Source organism: Etheostoma spectabile, chromosome 20 (assembly GCF_008692095.1).
Source record: "Etheostoma spectabile isolate EspeVRDwgs_2016 chromosome 20, UIUC_Espe_1.0, whole genome shotgun sequence".
NCBI lineage: Eukaryota > Metazoa > Chordata > Actinopteri > Perciformes > Percidae > Etheostoma > Etheostoma spectabile.
Genome location: NC_045752.1, coordinates 6,450,144 through 6,471,483, shown reverse-complemented (window position 1 = coordinate 6,471,483; position 21,340 = coordinate 6,450,144). Strand labels below are relative to the sequence as shown.

General features: G+C 41.8%; 3 protein-coding genes across 6 annotated transcripts in view; 2 read left to right on the top strand and 1 right to left on the bottom strand.

The window, feature by feature from the left end:
- Positions 1 to 15,076, top strand: part of dync1h1 (dynein, cytoplasmic 1, heavy chain 1) — a 29,183-nt gene extending 14,107 nt beyond the window's left edge. The window contains exons 37-78 of one of the 2 annotated variants that reach the window (XM_032500955.1): positions 75 to 215; positions 381 to 614; positions 886 to 1,092; positions 1,240 to 1,361; positions 1,480 to 1,645; positions 1,833 to 1,996; positions 2,242 to 2,371; positions 2,503 to 2,636; positions 2,750 to 2,864; positions 2,952 to 3,113; positions 3,296 to 3,510; positions 3,645 to 3,849; positions 3,933 to 4,106; positions 4,261 to 4,380; positions 4,576 to 4,696; positions 4,878 to 5,073; positions 5,805 to 5,922; positions 6,015 to 6,230; positions 6,336 to 6,548; positions 7,242 to 7,369; positions 7,510 to 7,663; positions 7,774 to 7,920; positions 8,128 to 8,278; positions 8,442 to 8,695; positions 8,816 to 8,950; positions 9,044 to 9,138; positions 9,235 to 9,409; positions 9,574 to 9,649; positions 9,778 to 9,938; positions 10,024 to 10,135; positions 10,236 to 10,296; positions 10,381 to 10,504; positions 10,640 to 10,753; positions 10,844 to 11,014; positions 11,216 to 11,433; positions 11,544 to 11,647; positions 12,724 to 12,932; positions 13,192 to 13,345; positions 13,726 to 13,868; positions 13,981 to 14,149; positions 14,340 to 14,464; positions 14,619 to 15,076. In XM_032500955.1, the coding sequence (XP_032356846.1) occupies positions 75 to 215; positions 381 to 614; positions 886 to 1,092; positions 1,240 to 1,361; positions 1,480 to 1,645; positions 1,833 to 1,996; positions 2,242 to 2,371; positions 2,503 to 2,636; positions 2,750 to 2,864; positions 2,952 to 3,113; positions 3,296 to 3,510; positions 3,645 to 3,849; positions 3,933 to 4,106; positions 4,261 to 4,380; positions 4,576 to 4,696; positions 4,878 to 5,073; positions 5,805 to 5,922; positions 6,015 to 6,230; positions 6,336 to 6,548; positions 7,242 to 7,369; positions 7,510 to 7,663; positions 7,774 to 7,920; positions 8,128 to 8,278; positions 8,442 to 8,695; positions 8,816 to 8,950; positions 9,044 to 9,138; positions 9,235 to 9,409; positions 9,574 to 9,649; positions 9,778 to 9,938; positions 10,024 to 10,135; positions 10,236 to 10,296; positions 10,381 to 10,504; positions 10,640 to 10,753; positions 10,844 to 11,014; positions 11,216 to 11,433; positions 11,544 to 11,647; positions 12,724 to 12,932; positions 13,192 to 13,345; positions 13,726 to 13,868; positions 13,981 to 14,149; positions 14,340 to 14,464; positions 14,619 to 14,747 (6,462 nt within the window). In that variant the 3' untranslated portion in view covers positions 14,748 to 15,076. Of the gene's footprint in view, positions 1 to 74; positions 216 to 380; positions 615 to 885; positions 1,093 to 1,239; positions 1,362 to 1,479; positions 1,646 to 1,832; positions 1,997 to 2,241; positions 2,372 to 2,502; positions 2,637 to 2,749; positions 2,865 to 2,951; positions 3,114 to 3,295; positions 3,511 to 3,644; positions 3,850 to 3,932; positions 4,107 to 4,260; positions 4,381 to 4,575; positions 4,697 to 4,877; positions 5,074 to 5,256; positions 5,453 to 5,804; positions 5,923 to 6,014; positions 6,231 to 6,335; positions 6,549 to 7,241; positions 7,370 to 7,509; positions 7,664 to 7,773; positions 7,921 to 8,127; positions 8,279 to 8,441; positions 8,696 to 8,815; positions 8,951 to 9,043; positions 9,139 to 9,234; positions 9,410 to 9,573; positions 9,650 to 9,777; positions 9,939 to 10,023; positions 10,136 to 10,235; positions 10,297 to 10,380; positions 10,505 to 10,639; positions 10,754 to 10,843; positions 11,015 to 11,215; positions 11,434 to 11,543; positions 11,648 to 12,723; positions 12,933 to 13,191; positions 13,346 to 13,725; positions 13,869 to 13,980; positions 14,150 to 14,339; positions 14,465 to 14,618 lie in introns of both variants that reach the window. The other variant, XM_032500956.1, reaches the window with a different exon arrangement.
- An 880-nt stretch (positions 15,077 to 15,956) lies between these two features.
- Positions 15,957 to 18,392, bottom strand: LOC116670440 (uncharacterized). Of its 3 annotated transcripts, none has more exons than XM_032500971.1 (5): positions 18,140 to 18,392; positions 17,875 to 17,930; positions 17,647 to 17,718; positions 17,162 to 17,254; positions 15,957 to 17,061 (listed from the first exon to the last, which is right to left on the bottom strand). In XM_032500971.1, the coding sequence occupies exons 1-5, from the start codon at positions 18,312 to 18,314 to the stop codon at positions 16,414 to 16,416; spliced, it is 1,044 nt and encodes a 347-aa protein (XP_032356862.1). In that variant the 5' UTR covers positions 18,315 to 18,392; the 3' UTR covers positions 15,957 to 16,413. The 3 variants fall into 3 exon arrangements, with proteins under 3 accessions (XP_032356862.1, XP_032356863.1, XP_032356861.1); XM_032500970.1 differs by having other exon boundaries at positions 15,962 to 17,061; positions 17,647 to 17,721; positions 18,140 to 18,391; XM_032500972.1 differs by lacking the exon at positions 17,875 to 17,930 and having other exon boundaries at positions 15,959 to 17,061; positions 17,647 to 17,721.
- Positions 18,393 to 19,246: 854 nt separating this feature from the next.
- The window catches only part of wdr20a (WD repeat domain 20a), a 6,540-nt gene continuing 4,446 nt past the window's right edge, over positions 19,247 to 21,340 (top strand). The window contains exon 1 of the mRNA XM_032500958.1: positions 19,247 to 19,545. Within this exon, the coding sequence (XP_032356849.1) occupies positions 19,282 to 19,545 (264 nt within the window). The 5' untranslated portion in view covers positions 19,247 to 19,281. The remainder of the gene's footprint in view (positions 19,546 to 21,340) is intronic.

Sequence of the window (21,340 nt, the reverse complement as noted above, 5' to 3'; positions counted from 1 at the left end):
TTGGAACTTAATCACTGCAAAAATATATGCTTTTTCTTAAAGCTGAGATATTTTGTGGCATTATCTCTCTACAGAAGTATCTGATCTACGCTGTGCTGTGGTCCTTCTCTGGTGACGGACGATTGAAGATGAGGGCTGAGCTTGGAGAATACATCCGTCGCATCACCACTATACCCCTCCCCTCTGCTCCCAATGTCCCTATCATTGACTATGAGGTAGAGCCTCTTAGTGTTAAAACTGTTATTGATTGTTCTCTTGGGCCAATTTAAAAGACAATGTTTGATTCTCTGTATCTGCAAGTCACTGAAAACAAACCAGAACTACTGCACTTTTGTAATTTCAGAATAACCATTGCATTGTTTTTTCTTTGCGTCATGCAGGTGTGCATCTCTGGTGAATGGCAGTCCTGGCAGGGCAAGGTTCCCCAGATTGAGGTAGAGACCCACAAAGTGGCATCTCCTGATGTTGTGGTTCCCACCCTGGACACTGTTCGCCATGAGGCTTTGCTTTACACATGGCTGGCAGAGCACAAACCACTGGTGCTGTGTGGACCTCCCGGCTCTGGAAAGACTATGACTCTGTTTAGCGCCCTCAGAGCCTTGCCTGATATGGAGGTGAGACATTGGAAGTGTATTCTAAACCTTCAAAATCAGTTTAACCTGAACTTGAAACTGATGAATTGTAATAATTCTACATTACAATAGGAATTGTAACAGAAAGCTCTTCTCCTTAAAATGTTATTTAAACTTTTAAATAATTATGCATATTGGATTTGAACATATCCTAATCTACTGAATGAGTATAAATTAACTGGGTTAAAATGTGGAATATATTTGTAATTGTCAACATTTGCAATTACCAAATAGTTGTCCTACTCTTTACCAGGTTGTGGGTCTGAACTTCTCCAGTGCCACCACCCCAGAGCTGCTGCTGAAAACCTTTGATCATTACTGTGAGTATCGTCGTACCCCCAACGGTGTGGTCCTTGCCCCTGTCCAGCTGGGCAAGTGGCTGGTGTTGTTCTGTGATGAGATCAATCTGCCAGACATGGACAAGTACGGCACACAGAGAGTCATCTCTTTCCTTAGACAGGTATGATCCATTGTTTACAAACTGCAATTTGATTTTACCTTGTCTATTTTATCAGACATTGAAGTTTGCAAACTGAAATCATTGAAACATAAAATTTGGTATCCCTCCTTATATGTTAAAGACTCCTGTGTTGTGTTTTCTTTGCAGATGGTGGAACATGGAGGTTTCTACCGCACCTCAGACCAGACTTGGGTGAAATTGGAGAGGATCCAGTTTGTTGGGGCTTGTAATCCTCCCACTGACCCTGGCAGAAAGCCTCTCACACACAGGTACAGTGCCTGACTTATTAGAACAATATCATAATTGAAAACCATAAATACCAGGAGAAAAAAAAGAATGAGGATTGCATATGACAAGTTGTTGCATGTTGTGGTCTACTTTTTCTAGGTTCCTGCGTCATGTTCCTGTGGTGTATGTGGACTATCCAGGCCCAGCCTCTCTTACTCAGATTTATGGAACCTTCAACCGTGCCATGCTGCGCCTCATCCCCTCTCTACGTACCTATGCTGAGCCTCTTACTGCTGCTATGGTTGAATTCTACACCATGTCTCAAGTAAAGGAGATTGCTAAATCTATAAAAAAATCAAATATGTAAACATCAAGTTTACTTTATATAGTCACATGAAACTAGTGTACAAATTTGAGATAAGACGTATATTTTATTGATCATTTTTCCAGTCCTTTTATTCACACTATTACTAATTTGTCTACTATCTTATTTCCATCCTTTTTCCATTCAGGAGCGGTTCACCCAGGACACCCAACCTCACTACATCTACTCTCCCAGAGAGATGACCCGCTGGGTGAGGGGTATCTTTGAGGCTCTGCGACCACTTGAAACTCTGCCTGTGGAGGGACTCATCCGCATCTGGGCCCATGAAGCGCTCCGTCTCTTCCAGGACAGGTGAGTGCATGTTTCTGGGAGGCTGAAGAAGTGGCTATTCTTATCTATTTTGATAGTTTTTAGGGAGTTTGGTGTACAGTCTGTAGCGTAGTGTATGATCAATGGTCCAGATGATGATTGATGATAATTGTTTTTTGTTTTTTTTTACTGATTCATCTGATAAAGTATCACCTAAGCATAAAATAATAATAGAAAATTAATTATAATATTGGTGATAATGTAACTCGTCTTCCACCTGTTTCCAGGCTGGTTGATGATGAAGAAAGAAGATGGACGGATGAAAACATTGACATGGTTGCTCTCAAACACTTTCCCAACATTGACAAGGAGAAGGGTCTCAACAGGCCTATCCTTTACAGCAACTGGCTCTCCAAGGTAAACCAGAAACAGATTGACCATGCTGTGATATTATTGCGTTGGTAATGATGCTGAAATATAGAGAATTTACCTCAAGTCTGCAACAGTTAGATTTGTATTTTTACTGAGCTTATTGTTTGTGGATGCAGGACTACATCCCAGTGGAACAGGAGGAGCTGAGGGACTATGTGAAGGCCCGTCTGAAGGTCTTCTATGAAGAAGAGCTGGACGTCCCTCTGGTGCTCTTCAATGAGGTCCTGGACCACGTCCTCAGAATTGACCGGTGAGTAACAGCCTCTGAGCTCATTGACATCTCATCTGGTGTTGATGTAGAAATATTCGGGTATGAAACAATTGTTTTGGAGTAAATGGTTAAATTTGCATTTTCTTCTCCAGAATCTTCCGGCAGCCACAGGGCCATCTGCTGTTGATTGGTGTGAGTGGAGCAGGAAAAACTACTCTGTCTCGCTTCGTAGCCTGGATGAACGGACTTAGTGTATACCAGATCAAGGTTGGTACAATACATAAAGATATTTGCAGCCGTATCACTACAATTTTCTGTCTGTATTTATCTGTATATCGTTATTTGTGTTTTCAGGTTCACAGAAAATACACTGGTGAGGACTTTGATGAGGACCTGCGTACAGTGCTGCGACGCTCAGGTTGTAAGAACGAGAAGATTGCCTTCATCATGGATGAGTCCAACGTGTTGGATTCTGGTTTCCTTGAGCGAATGAACACACTGCTGGCCAACGGAGAGGTAACTTGCTGCCATCATGATCCGTCGTACATCCCAACTCATTGTACATGTCAATGTACAACACTGCCTTTAGTGTTCTAAGATAAAACATCCATTTGGTTTGTGCGTGCCTAATTATCTGGTTCCTATTATGTTAATGTTACCTTTTTTTTTTTTTTTTTTTTTTTTTTTTTTTTTTGTAGGTTCCTGGGCTGTTTGAGGGAGATGAGTATGCCACCCTGATGACTCAGTGTAAGGAGGGAGCCCAGAAAGAGGGTCTTATGCTCGACACACACGAGGAGCTGTACAAATGGTTCACCAGCCAGGTTATCAGGAACCTTCATGTTGTTTTCACCATGAACCCTTCATCAGAGGGCCTGAAGGACAGGGCCGCCACATCTCCTGCCCTCTTCAACAGGTATAGAGACTCATGTTAAACGCTGAGCAAGAATTAATTTATTACGTAACAAGCAGGGAATCGATACTTCAAGGTTAAAATGACAAGATGCAGTTTCTTAGCTATCACTAAGATAACATTTTTCTTTGTGTTAGGTGTGTGCTGAACTGGTTTGGAGATTGGTCCACAGAGGCCCTTTATCAGGTGGGTAAGGAGTTCACCAGCAAGATGGATCTGGAGAAACCAAACTACAAGGTGCCAGACTACATGCCCATTGTCTATGACAAGCTGCCCCAGCCACCTTCTCACCGCGAGGCTATTGTCAATGGTTGTGTGTTTGTACACCAGACACTTCATCAGGTAGGGATGCTTGCAAGTTTGCAGTGGTGGTTAATTAGGTGATTGTGTGGTATACTTAATATGTTGTTGTTAACTACACACAGGCTAACAACCGTCTGGCTAAGCGAGGTGGCCACACGATGGCCATCACTCCTCGCCACTACCTGGACTTCATCAACCAGTATGCCAACCTGTTCAATGAGAAACGCAGCGAGTTGGAGGAGCAGCAGATGCACCTCAATGTTGGTCTCCGCAAGATCAAGGAGACTGTAGATCAGGTAAAATAACTTTGCATTTTATTTTATTTAATATGCCACCTATTCCACATATTTCTCAAAACCCCAGAATAGTTGTCTTGAAAAACCCAAAGACTTTTTAACTGCTGTTTGCTCTTGTTTGACTCTCTGGTTGTACTTGTGCCTTCTCATCAAGGTGGAGGAGCTTCGTCGTGACCTGAGAATCAAGAGCCAGGAGTTGGAGGCAAAGAACGCTGCTGCCAATGACAAACTGAAGAAGATGGTCAAAGACCAGCAAGAAGCGGAAAAGAAAAAGGTACACAGGAAGAAATTTAACACTTACTCTTCAAAATAAAGGAAAAAATCACAAAAGAGTAATTTTCTTCTTGGGGACAAACCCAACTCCCTGGTCATGTTTTTTTTTAACTTGTTGTAAAGTGATCCCTTTAGCCTTGCTTATCTGGATTGAATCAAAACCGTTTATCCTATACTTTTACTATTGTGATTCCAGGTGATGAGCCAGGAGATCCAGGAAGCTGTGTACAAGCAGCAGGAGCGGATCAAGGACAAACAGCTGAATGTCAAAGAGGACTTGGACCAAGTGGAGCCTGCTGTTATTGAGGCTCAGAATGGTACAGTGATATATTGTGTGACATATTGTTCATCCCTGTACAAACATTTTAAATTTCTTTTTTACAAGGTTTTACATACCTATGGGCTTCCAGTTAACAACTTGATCTTTACCTGCATCCTCCCTTCATCACTGCCCCTTCCTTGTCATAATCCACATCCTTGTTCACCTAATGTTGATAGCTGTTAAGTCCATTAAGAAGCAGCACCTGGTGGAGGTGCGTTCCATGGCCAATCCACCCGCGGCCGTGAAGCTGGCCCTCGAGTCCATCTGCTTGCTCCTGGGAGAGAGCACAACTGACTGGAAGCAGATCCGTTCCATCATCATGAGGGAGAACTTCATCCCAACTATTGTTAACTTCTCTGCTGAAGAGATCAGGTGAAATAAGAAAGAATGTAATCTGTGATTGTTCACTAAAGCTCTCTCCCTCTCTCTCTCCCTGACTTTTCAACCCCTGAGTCTGTCTCAAATTGCTCCCTTCTTTTGCCCTACATGCTCCCCTTCTCCCTCCCCTCTTACTACTACTTTCTTTCAAATACATTCCTTCTTCCACCTAACTAGCGGTGAGTTCTATTAAGCGGCATCACCTAGTAGAAGTGCGGGCTATGACCAATCCCCCAGCTGCAGTCAAGCTGGCCCTGGAGTCTATCTGCCTTATGCTTGGCGAGGAGACCAATGACTGGAAAAAAATCAGACAAGTTATTATCAGTGACAATTTCATCAGCAGCATAGTCAACTTTTCCTCTGAGGAAATGAGGTACCAGTGTCAGAACGTCTGTCTAGTCTTTAATGGAAGCACAAATTATATGAATCAGTATATTAATCAAGTAGCACCTTTTGATCCAAAATTGAATTTACGATTCTTATCAGTTAATTTAGTCAAATCAGGAACAATGACCACTATCCTTGGTTGTTGTCATGATTTTGCATTTCTCAGTGAAAATGGTAGAAATTGCCCCCCTTTCCCTCCCTAAACTAAATTTAAATGATCCTTGTCAATATGTCTTATTTTATTCCCCGTGATCCATGATCATTGTTCCTTCACATTGTAGTATTTGAGTAAAGTCTTGTTATATTCTAATTTCTTGACCTGTTTCTATTTGATCCAGTGACTCCATCCGTGAGAAGATGAAGAAGAACTACCTCTCCAACCCAAGCTACAACTACGAACAAGTCAACAGGGCATCTCTGGCCTGTGGACCTATGGTCAAATGGGCGATTGCTCAGGTATGGAAGCCTAAACAATATGATAATGGAAGATAATAATTGTGTAAAGATGGGACTGTTTTAACGTATACCATGTTCTACCACTCCCCTAGCTTAATTATGCGGACATGCTGAAGCGCGTGGAGCCTCTGCGTAATGAACTGCAGAAGCTTGAGGATGACGCCACGGACAACAAGACAAAGGCAGAAGAGGTGGAGCAGATGATCAGAGACCTGGAGGCTAGCATCGCCCGCTACAAGGAGGAATACGCCATCCTCATCTCAGAGGCCCAGGCCATCAAGGCCGACCTGGCCGCTGTCGAGGCAAAGGTAACTTGGTCATCCAACCCATCTGAATTTGTCTCTTTTAGTCCATCTTAAACTGAAGGATCTTGCAGCACATTTTTCTGAACTCTTGCTCTCTTCTCTCCCCAGGTGAATCGCAGCACAGCCCTACTGAAGAGTCTGTCAGCTGAAAGGGATCGCTGGGAAAAAACCAGTGAGACCTTCAAGAACCAGATGTCCACCATCGCTGGAGACTGTCTGCTCTCTGCAGCTTTTATTACCTATGCCGGCTACTTTGAACAAAAGATGAGGCAGAACCTGTTCACTACTTGGTCTCACCACCTGCAGCAGGCCAACATTCAGGTAGTTAAAGCTCTGAAGCCATTTTTGACCATCATACCTACAAATCCAAGCTTCACTCACATTACCAGTTTGGCTGTAGAAACTTCTTTTGTAACTGTTCTGTGTTTTTGACATCATCTTGGTGAGTTTAGTTGTTAGTGCATTCAAAGATGCTGTTGACCAATTAGGGATCAGGCCTTTTAATACAAGTTTTTTGTTGACTGTTGTTTTAAAATATGAATGAAGGAATTAATGCAGATTTGTAACAGAATGTATGGATATTTATGAATTGAGAAATTCATGTTTATTTAGGACTGAATGTATGGATGCTTATGGAAGGCATGTATGGGAGAACAGAAGACTGTAGGAAGGATTGCTTTTTTGCACAAGTATAGAAAATGTTCATTTGCAATTAGCATAGCTCTTTGACTAGCCCTAACGTTCAATGTACATTTGTCTTTTGTTTTAACTCAGTACTTGGCATGTGTCTCTGTTATATCTCTTGCAGCAATTTCTCTCATTGTCCAAAATGAAATTCTCCTTGGGAGACTAATAAACATGCTTAGAAAACATGTCTTAAGGCACACACATTTTGAGGACCTCTGCCACATACCCTACCATGTGCACAACCCTGTTTTGCATTTTTATTTGAATGTGATATCAGAAGACATATTTTATTCTAAACTCCCATGGATGTATATTTGTTTCCCCCAGTTCCGTACTGATATTGCCAGAACTGAGTACCTGTCAAATGCTGATGAGAGGCTCCGCTGGCAAGCCAACTCCCTCCCAGCTGATGACCTCTGCACTGAGAACGCCATCATGCTCAACCGGTACAACAGGTCAGTATCTTTCTCTTCTTCTGGCAATGTTTTTAGGTTTTATTACTATTGTGAAAATGCTAAGCATTCCTTAGTTTTAATAAGCCTTGAGTTGATTTGCCCTCCCATGTTGATCTATTCTATACCATTCTCCTCTCTAGGTACCCGCTGATCATCGATCCATCAGGCCAAGCCACAGAGTTCATAATGAATGAGTACAAGGAACGCAAGATCACCAGAACCAGTTTCTTGGATGATGCCTTCAGGAAGAACTTGGAGAGTGCCTTGCGCTTTGGAAACCCACTGTTGGTCCAGGTATGAATGGCTACTTCTCAGTGCCAACATCAAATTGTCACTGTCCAAGGCCCATGTAGTTATCAAGGATTTGCTTATTTATAATGTATTTTTTTGTTTTTGCCCTTCAGGATGTAGAAAGCTACGATCCCATCCTAAACCCTGTGCTGAACAGAGAAGTACGCAGGACTGGAGGACGTGTCCTCATCACCCTGGGAGACCAGGACATCGATCTGTCACCTTCGTTTGTCATCTTCCTTTCTACACGAGACCCAACGGTGAGTAGATTCATCATGTAGGTTTTATCTATAGATAATGTAAGATCATTACAGTTTTTAACAAATTTTAGGGACAGTATACTGTAAGTCTATTAACAAAATATACTATAACGAAAATTAGTTTTCATCTGAAAGAAACATGTCCCTTAATAAAACTATTATACAATAAGGTTAATCTTTGTCATATGGTGTCTCTTTTGTATGCAGGTTGAGTTCCCACCAGACTTGTGTTCTCGTGTTACATTTGTAAACTTCACTGTGACACGTAGCAGCCTTCAGAGCCAGTGTCTCAACAAGGTCCTAAAGGCTGAGAGGCCTGATGTGGATGAGAAACGCTCCGATCTCCTCAAACTGCAGGGTGAGAAAATTGCAGATGTGCTAACACCATGACAGGGCACAGCTGGGTTTGATGAGGACGATGAAGACGTGACAGTAATGCAACGTAATTTAGACTTGAGTCATGGTGGAAAATTCAGTGAAATGATAAAGCTGATTAACAACTGTCCTTCTGTCTCTTTTAGGCGAGTTCCAGCTGCGTCTGCGTCAGCTGGAAAAATCCCTGCTGCAGGCCCTCAATGAAGTTAAAGGCCGCATCCTAGATGATGACACCATCATCACCACGCTGGAGAACTTGAAGAAGGAGGCTGCTGAGGTGACCAGGAAGGTGGAGGAGACCGATATCGTCATGGCAGAGGTGGAGGCAGTGTCACAGCAATACCTGTCTCTGTCCTCTGCCTGCAGCAGCATCTACTTCACCATGGAATCTCTCAACCAGGTCTGGACATAGCTTACCAGCTCTTTCACACAATTTCCTTTTTTTTAAATTTATATATCTTACCATTACCAAACATACTTGCACACTATACTATATCTTTTTGTGTGTATCTTTCACCAGATGCACTTCCTGTATCAGTACTCCCTTCACTTTTTCCTGGATACCTACCACACGGTGCTGTATGAGAACCCCAACCTCAAGGGCATCACTGATCATACACAGAGACTCGATGTCATCACCAAAGACCTTTTCCAGGTTTGAACCACATATTTTGAAAACAACTCCTTTTCCTTTGGTGGTATTATTGAAATAAAATATTGTAATTTCCTTATGTCTCTTTTCATGTAGGTGGTGTTCAACAGAGCAGCCAGAGGTATGCTTCACCTGGATCACATCTCTTTTGCCATGTTGCTGGCTAAGATCAGCATAAAGGGCTTAACCAGGTAAGATGCTAGACTAATGTCCGACCAGTGGTAGTATTACATAAAGCAAGGTTTCTCAGTAATATCAGACGACATCAATTGTCTGTTTCTTTCCAGTGAGCCATCCTATGATGCAGAGTTCCAGCATTACCTGCGTGGCAAGGAGATTGTTCTGACTGGCATGACACTGCCCAAAGTCAAAGGTCTGACCACGGAGCAGAGTGAGGCCATGGTCCGCCTCAGCCGCCTGCCAGCATTCAGCGACTTGGTGGAAAAGGTTCAGGCAGATGAGGTGAGTATTGACTCCATCTGGTATAACTTATTGTATATTGTAATAATGAAACGGAAGCTGCGTATGAACAAACTTGTATTAATAGGCATACCTTTTAAGTTAACTACTTTCTTTTCAATACACACTTTATCAGTGATCCTTGTTGCTTTCTTTGGTTACTTCAGCAATTCTTCATGTGGCTTGAAAGCAACACTCCAGATCTGTCTGTTCCTTATCTATGGTCAGAGGAGAAGCAGTCCAGTAAGTATACATTTGTCATATTTTGCAAATGATGCATGACTATTGAGGCAAAGCAGATATTGATTTAAATATAAATTGAATGCACATATTCCCTGGATACCTGACCTGCTCTGCTCCTCCTTGTTCAGCTGCCATTGGCCAGGCAGTGCACCAGCTGTTGCTGATTCAGGCCTTCCGCCCCGACCGTCTGCTGGCTATGTCCCACATATTTGTCTCAAAGGTGCTGGGAGAGACCTTCATGAACATCATCGAGCAGCCTCTTGACCTGGCTCATATTGTGGATAGCGAAGTAGGAACCAATGTATATCCAATCATTTTCTCTCCAGATGCGTTTGCCATTGTCAGTGTTGTTTTAATCTGTCTTGTTTCTGTAGGTGAAGCCCAGCACTCCAGTGCTGATGTGTTCTGTACCAGGTTACGATGCCAGCGGCCTGGTCAGAGATTTGGCTGTTGAGGAGAACCAACAAATCACCTCCATCTCTATTGGTTAGGATAGAATAAGCTCATAGTATTGACACACAAATTGTTTTCTAAAGTTTAGTGTGGATATTGATGATAAAGGTTTGTGTTCTTACACTGTCCACAGGTTCCGCTGAGGGCTTCAATAAGGCAGACAGAGACATCAACACTGCTGTCAAGTCTGGCAGGTGGGTAATGTTTGTTCATGCTGAGAAAATACAAAGAACAATTTGTTTTGTTGTGCTGGTATCCTGACTGTTTTTGTCCTACAGGTGGGTGATGTTGGAGAACGTCCACTTGGCCCCCGGATGGCTGATGCAGCTGGAAAAGAAGCTCCACTCCATGCAGCCTCATGCCAGCTTCAGGCTTTTCCTAACAATGGAGATCAACCCTAAGGTAAACCACATCACTTGTCATTTTTCCCCCCCATATTAAAAATTCTGTAAATGAATTCTCACTTCTAGCCATTTTCTAGTTCATTTTTTATTTCACTCCTCAAAGTCTCAGTACTGTTTTCCCTGTGTTTTACAGGTTCCAGTGAATCTGCTTCGCGCCGGTCGTATCTTTGTGTTTGAGCCTCCTCCCGGTGTCAAGGCCAACATGCTCAGAACCTTCAGCAGCATCCCTGTGGCACGCATGTGCAAGGTGACTAACTCTGGAATTACTATAGGACACAATTGCGGCAAAAGATTTTCATTGGACTTGCTATCTAAAATAAATGTTTTCTTTCTACAGGCTCCCAACGAGCGTGCTCGTCTCTACTTCCTGCTGGCTTGGTTCCATGCAGTCATTCAGGAGCGTCTGCGCTATGCACCACTGGGCTGGTCCAAGAAATATGAGTTTGGAGAGTCTGACCTCCGCTCTGCCTGCGACACCGTTGACACTTGGCTGGATGACACTGCTAAGGTTGGAGATTATTTCAGAAGTGCTTTTAAATGTGTGTGCATAGGAATTATTTGTTGCCAATATACTTATATCAATTGCCCAAAAATTCATACAGTTCAAACAGTAAATTTATCAAATAAATTACCTAGCATTAGAGTTTTGTTCAATGTGTTAATGTTAAATATGACAACTTTGTCACACTTTACGTCTATACACACACAGGGCCGTCAAAATATTGCACCAGACAAGATCCCCTGGGCGGCTCTAAAAACCCTCATGGCCCAGTCCATCTATGGTGGCCGCATTGACAATGAGTTTGATCAGCGTCTGCTCAACACCTTCCTGGATCGCATCTTCACCAAGCGAAGCTTTGACAGCGAGTTCAAACTGGCTCTCAAGGTTGACGGGCACAAGGACATCAAGATGCCCGATGGCATTCGGTCAGTACGCTTTTCTTAAAATGACCTCATTTTATATATTTATTTTTGAAAGGATGTTTTCCTGATGACCTCAACCAGGTAAATAGTTAACAATTTATTATTTATTACAGACGTGAGGAGTTCATTCACTGGGTAGAGATGCTTCCCGACACTCAGACTCCATCTTGGCTCGGGTTGCCTAGCAATGCTGAGAAGGTCCTGCTCACCACTCAGGGTACGCCACAGCCGGTCACCTTCATTATCTGTACTCTGAGTTCTATCACAGTAACTGGACCACAACACATCCTGAATCTTATTCCTTAATTCATCCGTTCAGATTTCATGTTTTCACAGCGGATCATTAACCATCTCTCTCTTTTTCTAGCGTCTACAGTACTTTTATTTTGACAGGGTGATGGTGAAAAATATATGAAAGGGATACTGTGCTGATTTAAAACCAGCACTGTGTCATCACCGGTGCCATGAAAGCCAAACGCTGTTTCACACTGCCATGACACAGAGCTGGATTTAAATCTGCAAAATCTCTAAGGGTGCTCCCTTTACTAATCTCTCATCTTGTCATGGGTTCACTTCACCAGTTACTTTTCTATAATATCACAAGTAGCTTCTAATGTAAGTCTTGTATATCATAGTTGTACAGTTTAGCTGTGTAGTTGTAGCATTCAGTAGTTATAGCCATCCTACTTTAGAAGGTGCTCTGTCCAAAGGAAGGGTGTCCTCACCCTCCAGCAGCTGTATTTCACATCCATCATGTCGCTTTGCTAAATATTATCCCCACCCTCAGGATTCAAAACAACCACACTCCTCCCCATCCCTTCAATCATACCCTCACCCCCTTTTTTTGTTGGATTGATTTCCAAACCCTCTCCAAACTCTCACAATCCCAGCTGCCAAGGCATCCACCCCTTCGCCATCCAGTCATACTCCACCTCTCCCTCTCCCTCATCCTCACTCCTACTCCTTAGTTTATGTTACCCTACATTGCATATGTTCATTTCTTTTACAGATCCAGACAGTCAAGAATGCAGTTAATATGTCCACTTGGGAACTTGATTGTTGAATGTACATTTGATGGAAATATTGCCTGAAGCCTTGTCTCTCGTCCTACCCAGTGTAATCCTAATTTGTTTCTTCTGTCAAACTCCTTTTTTGACAAAAACAAACCTTTTATTAACACACCCTCAAGGTAAGCTGTTTGTCTTTGTACCACTATTAATTTCTTCTCCCCCTACCTTCCACCATGGCCTTGTCTTCCACCTCCCACCCTGCTCCCTCCGCCCGGCTGCGTAGGCATTGACATGATGGGTAAGATGCTGAAAATGCAGACGTTGGAGGATGAGGATGACCTTGCCTACGAGACAGAGATAAAGGAGCGCGCTTCATCCACACCTGAAGCCCAGCCAACCTGGATGAGGACCCTCCACACCACTGCCTGCAACTGGCTGCAGCTCATGCCCCAAACAGTCAATCCACTCAAACGCACAGTGGAGAACATCAAGGTAATGGCAGAAATAAGATGAAAGATGGTTGGCAAGCAGACTTCAGGAGACGTACAGTACCTATAGTGTTCTGTGCAAGAAGCTGTAAATCATCTTTGGCAGTTTTGTTTTAAAGTTTTGTGCTAGACTCATGAGGTAAAATGAAACAAACTATAATAGCAGGTTTGAACTTCAGCAGGTGAACATGTACTTCATTTCTTTTTGTCATTCTATATTTGATTCAATGTCCAATGTGTCCAAACACACACACCCACACCAGGACCCACTGTTCCGGTTCTTCGAGCGTGAGGTGAAGATGGGTTGCAATATGCTGCAGGAGGTCCGTCAGGATCTAGCCGATGTGGTGCAAGTGTGCGAGGGCAAGAAGAAGCAGACTAACGACCTGCGCACACTCATTAGCGAACTTGTTAAAGGTAAAATCTTACTGTTTCTCTCAGATTTATTCATGTGTATTGTGAATATACAGTAGGAAAATCACTGCACACTTTTTTTTTTAAGATTATTTTTTGGGCTTTTCCGCATTTTAATTTTTGATAGGACAGTTGGGTGAGAAAGGGGAGATATGGGGGGGGGGGGGAAGATGTGCAAGTAAACGTCTCAGGTCGGATTCAAACCCTGGCCCTTTGCGTTGAGGCATAAAGCTCTCTGTACATGTGCGCCTGCTCTACCATTGAGCCAACCTGGCCACATCACTCTGCACTTAATCCTCACTGTCAGTCTTCATCAGCATGTCCGTGAACAGATTATACTTTGAGGGAGTAAAAGGTATACACTTGTTTTTCTTTCTCCCCAGGCATCCTTCCTCGCAGCTGGTGTCGCTACACAGTTCCAGCCTCCATGACTGTGATCCAGTGGGTGGCAGACTTCAGTGAGCGAATCAAACAGCTGCAGCAGATCTCCCAGGGAGCTGCCAGTGGTGGCGCTAAGGAACTGAAGGTACTGTTTGTGTACAGCATCAAACAACCTGTAGCTAAATAGTATTTATAGGTTCCTTAAACATGGGCAGAGCCACTTACAGTACTGTCATTTTGATTTTTCTCCTCTTTAGAACATCCATGTGTGCCTCGGCGGCCTGTTTGTCCCAGAGGCTTACATTACCGCTACTCGCCAATATGTGGCCCAGGCAAACAGCTGGTCCCTGGAAGAGCTGTGTCTGGAGGTCAACGTTACCACCGCCCAGGGTGCCGCACTGGATGCCTGCAGCTTCGGCATCAAAGGTCAGACGAGCAGGGTCCCACTAATTTACCGCCCTAGTCATGAGTGTGGCAAATACTCTATTAACCCTTGAAAATGTGATTGTCACCAAAATAAATTTGTGTTCTAATATACTGTTTTGTGGGTTTGTAAAAACATAAGATTAATACATTTAAGGGTTCTAATGCTGAATATGCTCATGGTTTCTCTCAGGTTTGAAACTGCAGGGAGCTACTTGTGCCAACAACAAGCTGTCACTGTCCACCTCCATCTCCACTGAGCTGCCTCTCACTCAGCTCCGCTGGATCAAGCAAAGCAACACTGAGCAGAGACACATGGTATGAGCAAGATGTGTATACACAATGTAAAACTACATGTTACTATTAAATAATCTATATTGTCAGACGTTTAAAATATATAGATAGATACCGTTAAATTCAGCTTTTGCAATAGTTTCGGCCGTCCATCACGTTTTTCTTCTTGTCATTGCAGGTGACTCTTCCCGTGTACCTGAACTTCACCAGGTCTGACCTCATCTTCACTGTTGACTTTGACATTGCCACCAAGGAAGATCCACATAGCTTCTATGAGCGTGGCGTTGCTGTCTTGTGCACCGAGTAGATAGAACACTCATCATTCCTAAAGAGACCAGAGTCTTGATTATTAAACCACACATAATCACTTGCATTCATTGCTTATTAACCACAATTTAAAAAGTTTGTAGCCTGTTGCATTCCAATAGAAACATAATTACAAATATTCCTGGAGCAGTAATTAGCATGTTGCCGTTCTTTGTGTTTTTGGAAAGTGTCTTAGAAGGTCAAGAGAATGTTGTCAGATGGATGAAGAGAAGATGAAATGTTGGAAAGGAAAGTTGAATAAGATGATTTTATGATGGAAACTGTATGTTTTTAGATTGAATAAAGCCTGATGGAATTAAATGAACTGCATTAATGACTGCAGCGTGGTCTTTCAAGATAAATGAAATTAACACTAAAGGTAAAACAATTAAAAAGTCTGAAACAGTTTGTTTGAATAGATTACCTTTGTCATTAATGGAGGGGAATCCCTCTCTCTCTAAATTAGTTTCAGCAAACTGGTATAGTGGACAGCATCACATGTAATAGACTCAATGACTTTTATAGGAATTTCCAGAGGAGATGGTTTATTTTAGGACAGAACATTTCCTGACCTCTGGACATGGTACTAGACATTAACTTTGTGCTGAAATTCAGTTCTTGCCCTCTGTCTTCACAACAGTTATACCTCATTTTGCTTTCTACTATCAGCAAAGATACTGAAGGTTTCACCAGCCAGATTAGGAGCTGTGAAAGTTACATTTCAGTATTCCTGCCATCTGCTGGTTGGAGGAATAAACTTGTTCTTGCTAAAAGGAAAAAGTATATAAACAAGTTGTACAATATATTAAAAGGAAAATTGAAGTTTCACAACACTTATGTGAAATGTCAGACAGGATATGAAATTTAGGTTCTCGTCTGTGGCAAACATGGAATATACAGTATAACACTGTTCCTAAAGACTTAAGAAAATTAAAAATATAGGTACTGTCATTGACAATGATACTAATTTACATAGCCTTTTTGTATGCTTTGTAAATTAGGATCCTACTGAACTGCAGTCTGTAAGAATCCCCAAACAAAGCCAAAGTTACACAGAAATGGCTTAAACAACGCTTCAGCCTGGAGAATATGGTACTTTTGCAATCTAAATATTTCTCATTGGGATACATTTTTCAAAAGTAAAATTTGATCAGCTCATAATTTTAACAAAATAAGATTGTGATGAAACACCTAAAACACCAGCTAAAATTCAGTGGAGCTATAGTTGCACATAGCCATCTTTATCATTAAAATCAGGTGCTCAAACTTTACTATCCAGTGTAGCAGTAGATACTTATTTAGCTTATGTAGATAAACAACAACCAGTATCTTGTATTAATTTTCTTTTTGAAATATGTTTCACTTTTATTGGTCTCTGGAAAATACAATTTCTTCAACGCCAGTGTATTGGCTGTACTTTGTTCTTATTATGGAGACCGAGGTTACTATGATAATTCTCCCAACAAAAAAATAATTGCTTAAAGACAATCAGAACATTAAGTGACACCTGTGATACACTCAAAATAACGAGGTGGAAATACAAACCCTCAAGTCTCACCACTATACTTTGTATACATTCGTAAACAAAGTGGATTGCCACGTAACTATTTATAGTCTTTCATTCTACCTTAAATTGTTGGCGTTGAATACTGCAGTACTTTAGTTGGTCAGTCAATGGCTAGATGGCTCGAGCATGGTTCAGATGCAGAGTCCCTTTCTTCTTGTTCGTCCTCCATATTGACAACACACTGCCTCTTTCTTTGCCCCAGCTCCACCACATCTGCTCCAGGGGAACACATCTTTCTCTTGGAAAGCGATCGGAGGTCACATGGGCAAGGGGGTCTTTCAGAGGAGCTATCCAGCATCTGGGACCAACTTCCTCCCACTGAGGTTACAGGTCCAGGTGTGTGAAGTGTTGAGAATCTTGTAGCATGAAAGTCTGATTCGTCAAATTGGCAATGCAATTCTATGTCCGTGGTTTGGGTGTGCATTGTTGAATCATTGGCCATTTCCTCTGTAAGACCATCCCTGTCACTGTGGGGGGACAGAATGTCAAGCTCAGAGTCACTCTCACATTTCATCTGGACATCCAGAAGATGTTGCTGCCCTGTTACGGGATCTTGCTTCCCATTTTTCACCACATCCCTGAGGGAAACGGTAGCAGGGTGATGAAGGGTAAACCTCCTGCTCCTGCCTGAGAACCGACAGCCTCCTCCTCCACTTTTTCCCTGCTGCCTTGTTCGCCTGCTGGAGACACCCACATCGATGTTTGACTTGTCAGAATCCTCAGAGCTCCCATCGTATGGGTCCAAAAACTACAGTCACAAGCACACATGCATTCATTCATAAACACAACGAACAGCAGGATGCTTTTGCAGCAGAAGTACAAGGATTAGACAAAAGGAGAATGCTTACCAAAGAATAACAGCCATGCCTTCCTACAGGCTTATGTGTTAACGGCAACGTCCGATGAAAAGTCCCACTCTCTGGTGTACTGCTCACACATCCCTGTTCAACAAGGAATTCACTGATTTTTGATTGCATTGACAAAACTGTTATTGATTTTTAAACCTAAAAGCTCTATGCTTGCTCAAGCCCATTCCAGCGTGCCCTTCCCAAATGATGTTACTGACATCACAAAAGACAAGTCTGTGGACATAAGAGTGTTTATATATATGTGCAATGTCCAGTGGGCTCCTGGGAAATTGACTCAATTTGATCACATTTTAAAATTAAAATTTATCATAGAGCTATCCAATGGAAAATATCCTGAGTCTGGGACTGGTGTAATCTATTTTTAATTTATTTAAAATAGTTGTATCCTACAATCAAGTTTATATTGTCAGTTTCATGTGTGCTTATTGTGTGTGTAATGTTTACAATCAGACGTAAAGCAATACCATAGTGCTGGTGTCTGACCATCTTGGACTGATCTCTGAGTCAGAATCGGTGCTGGACTCCACTTTACACATCTCCTGACAGAAAACAGAGTCACTCCAGTCCACATTTGTATGTCAAAGGAGGAAAAAAAACTGTAAAATGCAAGTGATCTGGAATTTCCAGATGGAAAAAAAAAAGGGGCAAGAGCACTCTCAATAAGGTGATGAAATGTGGCTAACTGATCTCACCATGTATTTGAAAGCAAGCTGGTCCACGTTGTTGGGCACATGTCTGTTCCTGTGATCTAATTTGATACAATAAATAGGAATTTGTTGCGCATTAATGCAATTCAGCATATCCAGAAGACCCCAAGCAAAAATACTAATCATAAAATAATGATCTGTTTTTTGGTTAAAAAGATTATGTAGAAAAAGATACCCAAACCATATTACAATATCTTACGTTAGTATGGTATGTTTTTAATTCTGAAAAAATATATGCAAATACTGGTACCTGGAAGTAGGATCTGTCGTCTTCTTCTTCTATTTGCCATGGCATTTAGCGTGTGAAACTTTTTTGGACCACGATAATGTAGAAAATACTTAAAAGAACTTGAGCCGGTAGCTAGGTTAATTAACCAGCAGTGTACCAGGTGCCTTTGATATGATGCACCCAGGTGTGGCCACATGTGAGCAGTCTACACACGATAACCAGCACTGACACGAGTTCAAAATTAGCTTGCTAATTACAAGATTTTAACAAAATAATACGTCCGGTGACTTATTTTTCAAAATAAAACCCATATTTTCATATGTGTATTTTAAAACGTTATATAATCAGCAAAAAAAAGTAAATAATAAGCCTGAGCTGAGATTTGTTCACTGATGGCTGTAATAATAAGGGCACTCTTGCTATTTTTGCTGTAAACATGTAGTCATGTGCTCCAGCAAAACATACCAGAGGAATAAAAATAAATGTAGTTGCACCTTAGGAGTGTGCACCTTGTGCTCTAAGAACTAACTAACAGAAAATGTGAAAATTGCAATTGCCATTTTCACATTTTCTGTTAAATTTATACTGACAGGATTAACAAGACTATAATTATTACACACTACTGTTCAAGTCTTTTTGTAATACATCTGAGATCGTTCTAACTTCTGGCATTTGCAGATCAGCCTTTTTCCGTTTGCCATTGGTTTCCCTGAGGTCTTTTAGAGTTTGTCATTCCTTACCTACGGTGTGAATAATTAAAAGGCTAGTGTGACACATAGAAGTTAGACACAAGTTAGAAGTCAGCTGATTCCTGTCAATTTGTGATGTCAAGTCAGCTGTTAGCGGGAATTGATGTCAAGCATTAAAACAAGCCGTAGCATTCTACGTGTGTTCGTAAAAGATCATCTTTTCTATCCGAACTAACAAACCATCAAACTGTTAATTATATTTAATTATATTCAGGGGGCTACCAACTGTATCCATAATTATGACGATTCATTTTTTTCTATTTTCCTTGCTCTATCAGTTCCTCCGTTGAACCGTTAGGGGGAACGGGAGAGCTGGATTTCGGAATCCCGCTACACGGCCCGCTCCCGTTCTTCTCACAACAACCATGCCCGCTACTCTGCGTGCGTAAGATCCGGCCTGGGGGAAAGGGATGAATGTTAATTTCAAAGATGGCGGCGGAGGGAGGAGGGAAGGAGATGAACGAAATTAAAACTCAGTTCACCACTCGGGAAGGCGTCTACAAACTCCTCACTCACTCCGAATACAGCCGTCCTAACAGGGTGCCTTTCAACTCGCAAGGTTCCAACCCCGTCAAGGTCTCCTTCGTGAACGTCAACGACCAATCGGGCAACGGCGACAGGATCTGTTTCAATGTGGGCCGTGAGCTCTACTTCTACATCTACAAAGGCGTTAGAAAGGTAACGTTAGCCTGGCTAACTTGGCTATTGTAAACGGAAATTCGTGATAGGCCTACTGCATGTTAATAAACATCACTGCTGTCTTAGTTGTTACTAATCTTCGGGTTTGTGTTGCTGTACTGAATAACTCTGGCAGGTGCTTGACTTTGAAATTAGCTGGCAGCTAGTTAGCTTGAAGCTACGATGAAGCTAGCCCAACGTAACTTGCTAACGTTAGCAGCAGCTACTTTGAGGCCAGGGGCTAAATTCCCTCCCCTGTCCGTCTAGCTGTTTTTGTTTTGTTGGATAGTAGGATTCGTGAGTTTGGATAACAAGGGTAAAGTTGACCTTATGATTTAGCTAAGTTGTCAGTGCTGACATTGTTGCTGCAACGGTTATAGTTTGTGATGACAGTGACAGTTCGTACGTTGCCACCCATAACACCTGTCGACGTCTTTTGACTGACAGATGTCGACAAATCACAATGATGCCGGTTAGGGCTGGGTATAGTTAAAGAAAATGTTGATCCCAGTTCCTGAACGATACATTTTGTGATACCTATGTGATAAAATATATTATTATAACACTACACATTTTTATTTTTCAGCTCCTTTAACGTTACACCGGTACCACGCACGCTGTAGTCAAACCTACATCAACACACACCTTCATGAATTGCTTGGCGCGTAGGGACATTATATCGTAAGCAAGTTCGTTGTGACATTTATGGCGGAGCTTTTAGTTTGGTAAATCATTTGTAATTCCAAGGGATACACGCTTTTGAAGGCTCTGTCTGTCACGGTGCAACTCATTGGGATCGTGGGTCCTGACCATAGACTGTAAATATTAACAGTCCATGGTTTTGACAAGTATGTGATTTCCACTCGTTCCTCACCTTCTGTTGAACTAGGAAATCATCATAATTTGCTATGCTGAGTTATCGATAATTCAATACAATATGCTGGTGTCATTTAGGAGTATAGTGATACAGGCTCTGCCACATAATGCATTAAGAATAAACAAAGAAGTTGTATTTATTTTGTCACTAACAACAGGCCTATATAGCTAACAGCTGACTTAACATCACAAGTTGACAGGAATCAGCAGACTTCTAATTTGAAGCAATGTGTCATACTAGCCTTTTAATATTCACACCCAAACATGTCATGTGTGACATCATTCCACTTTAAACCTACATTAGACCTGTTAAAGTATGGCAAGGCAATTCATTTATATAGCACAATTCAGAGACAAAGGCAATTCAAAGTGCTTTATATGAGCATAAACACACAAAACAGAATACTTTAGTAGGTAGGTATAGGAATGACCACCTCTAAAAGAACTCAGAGAAACCAATGGCAAATAGAAAAAGGCTGAACAGTACTAGAAGTGAGAACAGTCTCAGAGTTTGTATTACAAAAAGACTTGTACAAAAAATAGTGTGTAATAGTAATTCTAGACTTGTTAATCCTGGCAATATAAGTTTGACAGAAAATGTGAAAATGGCAAGTTTCTCGATTTGAACTGCTTTTAGGATTTAGTACGACGTTTTGTCTCTCTGATGAAGACATTAGCAGTAGTTAAGGAAGCCCTGAGTCATCATCTTCAAAGATTATCTTCAGTTTATGCCCAGGGTGTCTTCTTTACTTCAGTAAAATAATGTTTCCCTAACATCAAAAACAAACCGTACATCATACACTCCGTGACTGACAGCTGTACGATGTGTTGCGTAATGTCGTACATAACAATTTTTTAGTTCAAATATCACATCTTGTACACCTTCATTGCCTGTCACTTGATTTAAGAAAGATTTGAC